The 7,900-nt window shown below is 52.8% G+C and overlaps 1 protein-coding gene across 1 annotated transcript; it reads left to right on the top strand.

Annotated features, from left to right (window-relative positions):
* Positions 1 to 3,497: 3,497 nt before the first annotated feature.
* Positions 3,498 to 5,222, top strand: LOC134739653 (collagen alpha-2(I) chain-like). The gene is made up of 2 exons (XM_063665691.1): positions 3,498 to 5,108; positions 5,146 to 5,222. Exon 1 carries the CDS (start codon positions 3,881 to 3,883, stop codon positions 4,979 to 4,981), a length of 1,101 nt encoding a protein of 366 aa, XP_063521761.1. The 5' UTR covers positions 3,498 to 3,880; the 3' UTR covers positions 4,982 to 5,108; positions 5,146 to 5,222.
* The last annotated feature ends 2,678 nt before the right edge of the window (positions 5,223 to 7,900 follow it).

The following is a 7,900-nucleotide window of genomic DNA, read 5'->3' as shown; positions in this document are numbered from 1 at the left end:
AAAATATAATAAATGAGATCATAGTTTATATAATTTTTTTTTACTTGCTATACTGCTAGTATCTCTCTAGCTTGGCTGAACTTGCTACTTGTCAATGGTTTGTCATCTGGCAATTTCAGGGTGCCCCTGTGATAGTAGGAGGTGGTGGACGGGTCGGGGGTGGATTGGGCAAGGGTTTCCAGGGGCAAGCGCTCATTGTGTTCAGTTAACCTGGAGACCTGATTCATATCCTCTTAGTGACCAGGAAGGTGACTGTTCTTGATGGAAGGCCAAACAGCCAGTGAGCCAAAGGAAAAGGTTACGTCTGTTTGAAAACAATGCTTGATATCCTTGTGGACGAACCATGGACACTTTGAGCTGTGCTTCCTTACACAGGCTTCAGTAGAAATGCGACTTAAAGAGATATTGGTTGCCTTTGTGTTGTTTATGTTGTAGAAAAGAACACACACACACACCACACACACACACACACACGCACACACGCACCCATCACTCATAACCCTACAGAGATAACTGCTTTGACTTTTTGATTTTTTTTATGCTTGGATCTTTTGTTCTTAATTTAAAATAATTCTACCAACCAGAGATTCCTATTATTACCATTTTGGTGTCATTATTTTTAAAAACAAAATAGTAGTTATTCTGATTTGCAGCTTCTTTTTCTTCCTGTAGTAACCAAGTGTTTTCCTTAAGCCACTGGATAATCGTCTACATCGTTTCAAACATGTACCTGATAGTCCGTTGAATGGATTATAAGGATGAAAAATGATCCTTTGTCACTGAGCATTTAGGTTATTTCCAACTTTAGGCTTGTTTTCCAATAATGTTTATAATATTAAAAATAAAATTAAGCAAATAGTTGTGCAACCTGCAAACAAAATCATGATCACTTGAATACCCTGGTTATTCTTTTGTGAGACAGAGCATGACATGGAAGAAACTCAGGAGACGGACATCCCACTGTCTCTGCTTTTGAGGATGTAGTTTAGTCCCATCCTCTTGTTTTACACTGTAGGGAACTGAGAGTCATCAAACCTGAACTACCTCTTCCAACCACAGAACAAGCAAATCATAAAACCCGAAAGTCTCTGACTTGCTGTCTTATGCCCTTTATTTGGTTAATATTGATTGATTGATTGATTGATTGATTGAGACGGAGTCTTGCTCTGTCACTCAGGCTGGAGTGCAGTGGCGCAATCTCGGCTCACTGCGACCTCCACCTCCCAGGTTTGAGCGATTCTCAGCCTCCTAAGTAGCTGGGATTACAGGCATGCGTCACCACGCCTGGCTTATTTTTGTATTTTTAGTAGAGACGGAGTTTCCCCGTGTTGGCCAGACTGGTCTTGAACTCCTGACCTCAGGTGATCTGCCCACCTTGGCCTCCCAAAGTGCTGTGATTACAGGTGTGAGCCACCGCACCCAGCCTATTTGGTTAATATTTAAATTCAATATTCTTAGATCTAAAAATATAAATAAGAAAAAAGGTGGGGGTGGTTGCTGATAATAATTCCAGCATCCTTTCTACCTGAGACTTATAGAATCATATTTCTGTTATTCAGATACATTTCCACTTATTTTAGGGATGGTGCCCTGGAAAGATACCGTGTGTATTTGGTGTTGTCAACTTACACGATTTTGGTTTTTTTTTTTTTTTTTTTTTTTCATTCCACAAATGTTTAATTTGAGCTAGATCCTGGGTCTGTATCAGTGAAAAAAACAGTTTCTGCAGAAGCTTGAAGTCTAATTTGCAAAGTCATGGTAAGTTATTAGTATAAAACTTACATAATTTCTATTAAAAAATGTGTACATGTATGAAATAACTAGAGTAAAATTACTCATGAACTAATGCTTTGTCACTAGTAGAGCTATGGGCTACATATGGAGCAGATACAGGACCTCCAAATACCAGGACGAAGAAGCAGAATTGGATAGGCTTTGGTTAAACTAGGATTTTACATGTGGGAGGCACTTCATATATAATCATATCCCAATTATTTATACTTAGGGGAGGAATCCAAGTCTCAGGGAGATATAAATAACAGTATTATTTATTTATTTTTTATGTATTATTATTATTATTTTTGAGGCCGAGTCTCGTTTTGTCACCCAGGCTGGAGTGCAGTGGCGGGATCTCGGCTCACTGCAATCTCCGCCTCCTGAGTTCAAGCGATTCTCCTACCTAGTCTCCTGGTAGCTGGGATTACAGGCACATGCCACCATCCCCAGCTAATTTTTTTTTTTTGGTATTTTAATTAATTAATTAATTAATTTTTTTTTTTTTTTTTTTTTTTGAGAGGGAGTCTCGTTTTGTCGCCCAGGCTGGAGTGCAGTGGTGGGATCTTGGCTCACTGCAACCTCCGCCTGCCGGGTTCAAGCAATTCTCTGCCTCAGCTTCCGGAGTAGCTGGGATTACAGGTGCCCGCCACCACACCTGGCTAATTTTTTTGTACCTTTAGTAGACGGGGCTTCACCATCCTGGCCAGGCTGGTCTCGAACTCCTGACCTCGTGATTTACTGGCCTCAGCCTCCCAAAGTGCTGGGATTACAGGCGCGAGCCACTGTGCCTGGCCCTTTTTTTAGTAGAGACGGGGTTTCACCATGCTGGCCAGGCTGGTCTCAAACTCCTGACCTCGTGATCCGCCCACCTCAGCCTCCCAAAGTGCTGAGACCACAGGCGTGAGCCACAACGCCCAGCCTGAAACACTGAGTGTTATTTAGAAGCATAGATTCATGCTCTTTCTAGTCCAGGGTAGACCACATTGTTTGGTGTTGGTGAAGACCCAAGTAGATGACTTCTAAAAGTGCATCCCAACACTCAATTGTGAGGCTAGATTCTGTTTTGTAGAAAACACTGTAAGGAGAGAACACCTCTTTGGGAGCAATCAATAGCAACATTGCAAAGAGTTTATGGCCATGAACTCAAGAACCTGACTGCTACAATTAAAAATCCCTACTCTGGCTGAGCACAGGCCTGTGATTTCAGCACTTTAGGAGGCCAAGGTGGAAGGACTGCTTGAGGCCAGAAGTTTGAGACCAGCCTGGGCAACACAAGGAGACTCCCTTTGCTACAAAAAAAAGAAGTAGTAAATAGCTGGGTATGGTAATGTAGTGCCTGTAGCTACTTGGGAAGCAGGATTGGTTGGGCCCAGTAATTTGAGTAGTTTCAGGTTGCAGTGAGCTATGATCATGCCACTGCACTCCAGCCTGGGCAACAGAGCCAGACCCTGTTTCTTTTTTTTTTTTTTTTTTTTTTTGAAGTTCAGTGCCTTTACTACATGCCTAAAGGCAAGATTCAGTGCCTTTACTACAGGCTGAAGTTTAAGCAAAGCTGTGTTCCACAAGGGATTGCTGTGGGAAGTCCTAGACCTGTGAAGTTTCTCTTTTTTTTTTTTTTTTTTAATTTCTGAAGTATTTATTGATCATTCTTGGGTGTTTCTCGGAGAGGGGGATATGGCAGGGTCATAGGATAATAGTGGAGAGAAGGTCAGGAGATAAACACATGAACAAAGGTCTCTGGTTTTCCTAGGCAGAGGACCCTGCGGCCTTCTGCAGTGTTTGTGCCCCTGAGTACTTGAGATTAGGGAGTGGTGATGACTCTTAAAGAGCATGCTGCCTTCAAGCATCTGTTTAACAAAGCACATCTTGCACCACCCTTAATCCATTTAACCCTGAGTTGACACAGCACATGTTTCAGAGAGCAGGGGGCTGGGGGAAAGGCCATAGATCAACAGCATCCCAAGGCAGAAGAATTTCTCCTAGTCAGAACAAAATGGAGTCTCCTATGCCCACCCCTTTCTACACAGACACAGCAACAATCTGATCTCTCCTTCCTTTCCCCACACTTCCTCCCCTTCTCTTCAACGAAACCGCCATCGTCCTCATGGCCCGCTCCCGATGGTCGCTGTCTCTTCGGAGCTGTTGGGTACACCTCCCAGACAGGGCAGCCGGGCAGAGGCGCTCCTCACCTCCCAGACAGGGCGGCTGGGCAGAGGCGCCCCTCGCTTCCCAGACGGGGCCGCCCGGGCAGAGGCGCTCCTCTCCTCCCAGACGGGGTGGCCGGGCAGAGGCGCTCCTCACTTCCCCGACGGGGCCGCCCGGGCAGAGGCGCTCCTCAGTTCCTCCCAGACCGGGTGGCAGCCGGGCAGAGGCGCTCCTCACCTCCCAGACGGGGCGGCCGGGCAGAGGCGCTCCTCACTTCCCCGACGGGGCGGCCGAGCAGAGGCGCTCCTCACTTCCCAGAGGGGGCGGCCGAGCAGAGGCGCTCCTCACTTCCCAGAGGGGGCGGCCGGGCAGAGGCGCTCCTCACTTCCCAGACGGGGCGGCCGGGCAGAGACGCTCCTCACTTCCTCCCAGATGGGGTGGCGGCCAGGCAGAGGCGCTCCTCACCTCCCAGACAGGGCGGCCGGGCAGAGGCGCTCCTCACTTCCCAGACTGGGCGGCCGGGCAGAGGCGCTCCTCACCTCCCAGACGGGGCGACCAGGCAGAGGCGCTCCTCACTTCCCAGACGGTGTGGCGGCTGGGCAGAGGTGCTCCTCCCTTCCCAGATGGGGCAGCCAGGCAGAGGCGCTCCTCACTTCCCAGACGGTGTGGCGGCCGGGCAGAGGTGCTCCTCCCTTCCCAGATGGGGCAGCCAGGCAGAGGCGCTCCTCACTTCCCAGACGGTGTGGCGGCCGGGCAGAGGCGCTCCTCCCTTCCCAGATGTGGCAGCCAGGCAGAGGCGCTCCTCACTTCCTCCCAGACGGGGTGGCGGCCAGGCAGAGGCGCTCCTCACTTCCCAGAGGGGGCGGCCGGGCAGAGGTGCTCCTCACTTCCTCCCAGACGGGGTGGCAGCCGGGCAGAGGCACTCCTCACCTCCCAGACGGGGCGGCCGGGCAGAGGTGCTCCTCATCTCCCAGACGGGGCGGCCGGGCAGAGGTGCTCCTCATCTCCCAGACGGGGCAGCCGGGCAGAGGTGCTCCTCATTTCCTCCCAGACGGGGTGACGGCCGGGCAGAGGCACTCCTCACCTCCCAGACGGGGCGGCCGGGCAGAGGCGCTCCTCACCTCCCAGACGGAGTGGTCAGGCAGAGGCGCTCCTCACTTCCCATATGGGGTGGCGGCCGGGCAGAGGTGCTCCTCACTTCCCAGATGGGGCGGCCGGGCAGAGGTGCTCCTCACTTCCTCCCAGACGGGGTGGCAGCCGGGCAGAGGCGCTCCTCACCTCCCAGACGGGGTGGCCGGGCAGAGGCGCTCCTCCCTTCCCAGACGGAGTGGCCAGGCAGAGGCGCTCCTCACCTCCCAGAGTGGGCGGCCGGGCAGAGGTGCTCCTCACTTCCTCCCAGACGGGGTGGCGGCCAGGCAGAGGCGCTCCTCACCTCCCAGACGGGGCGGCCGGGCAGAGGCGCTCCTCACCTCCCAGAGTGGGCGGCCGGGCAGAGGCGCTCCTCACTTCCCAGAGTGGGCGGCCGGGCAGAGGCGCTCCTCACTTCCCAGAGTGGGCGGCCGGGCAGAGGCGCTCCTCACTTCCCAGAGTGGGCGGCCGGGCAGAGGCGCTCCTCACTTCCCAGAGTGGGCGGCCGGGCAGAGGCGCTCCTCACTTCCCAGAGTGGGCGGCCGGGCAGAGGCGCTCCTCACTTCCCATAGGGGGTGGCAGCCGGGCAGAGGCGCTCCTCACTTCCCAGATGGGGCAGCTGGGCAGAGGTGCTCCTCACTTCCTCCCAGACGGGGTGGCGGCCAGGCAGAGGCGCTCCTCACCTCCCAGACGGAGCGGCCGGGCAGAGGCACTCCTCACCTCCCAGACGGGGCGGCTGGGCAGAGGCGCTCCTCACTTCCCAGAGTGGGCGGCCGGGCAGAGGCGCTCCTCACTTCCCAGAGTGGGCGGCCGGGCAGAGGCGCTCCTCACTTCCCATAGGGGGTGGCAGCCGGGCAGAGGCGCTCCTCACTTCCCAGATGGGGCAGCTGGGCAGAGGTGCTCCTCACTTCCTCCCAGACGGGGTGGCGGCCAGGCAGAGGCGCTCCTCACCTCCCAGACGGAGCGGCCGGGCAGAGGCACTCCTCACCTCCCAGACGGGGCGGCTGGGCAGAGGCGCTCCTCATCTCCCAGAAGGGGCGGCTGGGCAGAGGCGCTCCTCACTTCCCATATGGGGTGGCAGCCGGGCAGAGGCGCTCCTCACTTCCCAGACGGGGTGGCGGCCAGGCAGAGGCGCTCCTCACTTCCCAGATAGGGCAACAGGGCAGAGGCGCTCCTCACTTCCTCCCAGACGGGGCGGCCGGGCAGAGGTGCTCCTCATCTCCCAGACGGGGCAGCCGGGCAGAGGCGCTCCTCACTTCCTCCCAGACGGGGTGGCAGCCGGGCAGAGGCGCTCCTCACATCCCAGATGATGGGCGGCCGGGCAGAGGCGCTCCTCACTTCCCGGATAGGGCGGCCGGGCAGAGGGGCTCCTCACATCCCAGACGATGGGCGGCCAGGCAGAGACGCTCCTCACTTCCTAGACGGGGTGGCGGTGGGGCAGAGGCTGTAATCTTAGCACTTTAAGAGGCCAAGGCAGGAGGCTGGTAGGTGGAGGTTGCAGAGAGCCGAGATCACACCACTGCACTCCAGCCTGAGCACCATTGAGCATTGAGTTAGCGAGACTCCGTCTGCAATCCCAGCACCTCGGGAGGCCGAGGCAGGCAGATCACTCGAGGCCAGGAGCTGGAGACCAGCCCGGTCAACACGGCGAAACCCCGTCTCCACCAAAAATACAAAAACCATTCAGGCGTGGCGGCGCGCGCCTGCAATCCCAGGCACTCGGCAGGCCAAGGCAGGAGAGTCACAGGAGCCCGAGGCAGGGAGGTTGCAGCAAGCCGAGATCCCGGCAGTACAGTCCAGCTTCGGCAACAGAGGGAGACCGAAAAAAGAAGGAGAGGGAGACCGAAAAAAAGAGGGGAGAGGGAGAGGGAGAGGGAGAGGGAGAGGGAGAGGGAGAGGGAGAGGGAGAGGGAGAGGGAGAGGGAGAGGGAGAGGACGATTTTGGTTTTAAATCTTTTCAATGCCTTTTTAAATTCATGCTGGCAACTTTTTGCAAAAACGTTTTTACCTGTTGCTGTTGCATTATTCCATCCCCTTCCATTTTGGTTTCTATTTCTGTGAACTCTTGCCACCACATCATCACTCTGAGTCCTCAGGTTCACAGTGTTTATTATGGCTTAGACTCTTTTCATATTTAATAAAAGGGCCTGTTCATATCTTTCATCGGGTTTGCAATAATCTCAGTATCATGTACATCCCTGAGTCTAGCATCTGTTCACCCTGATTTTGCAATTTTGAATTCCGCTATTGTAACCTTCAAAGTGGTCCACATCACATCAGTGTGAAGTCAAACAGATGCCATGGCACAATGCAACTGGCTTTACTCTCTTTATGTGCTCAACCTATTATGTGGTAGATGTGACACAACCCTCCCTCCACTCCCCTGTCACTTTTAGTAGTCTAAGCCTTGTGCTTTCTCATCACCATTGTATCCTCAAGGACTACCAATTCCAGGAGAATGATTTAAAATCCTGTGAAAAAGAATCAGTGCTTCAAAACCTCTCTCTGTCATTCTTTTTAGGTCAATAGAAATGTTCATTTATGTGATGATTTGCAGTGCAAATACAATTATTCAGTGATGTTTTGAGCACGTCATATCTTGCTAGTTTATTATTCCACAGTTTGCAATGACTTTGCAGAAGGAAGATCACAAATTAGATTAAGGAATATGTTTCATTTCCTTTGATCTAGGACACGGATAGGACTTCAGAGACTCCAGCAATTCTCCTTTGTCTTGCTTTTCAGACTCACATAATAGCACATCAATCTTGCAAAGGATCTCTCTGCCAAAACCACTGAGTTTAATTTAATAGAATACTTGGTTAAGACTGGAAGTCTTTATCTTCCATCC

The sequence above is a fragment of the Pongo pygmaeus genome, chromosome 5, assembly GCF_028885625.2.
Source record: "Pongo pygmaeus isolate AG05252 chromosome 5, NHGRI_mPonPyg2-v2.0_pri, whole genome shotgun sequence".
NCBI lineage: Eukaryota > Metazoa > Chordata > Mammalia > Primates > Hominidae > Pongo > Pongo pygmaeus.
This window is presented reverse-complemented; position numbering and strand designations above follow the sequence as displayed.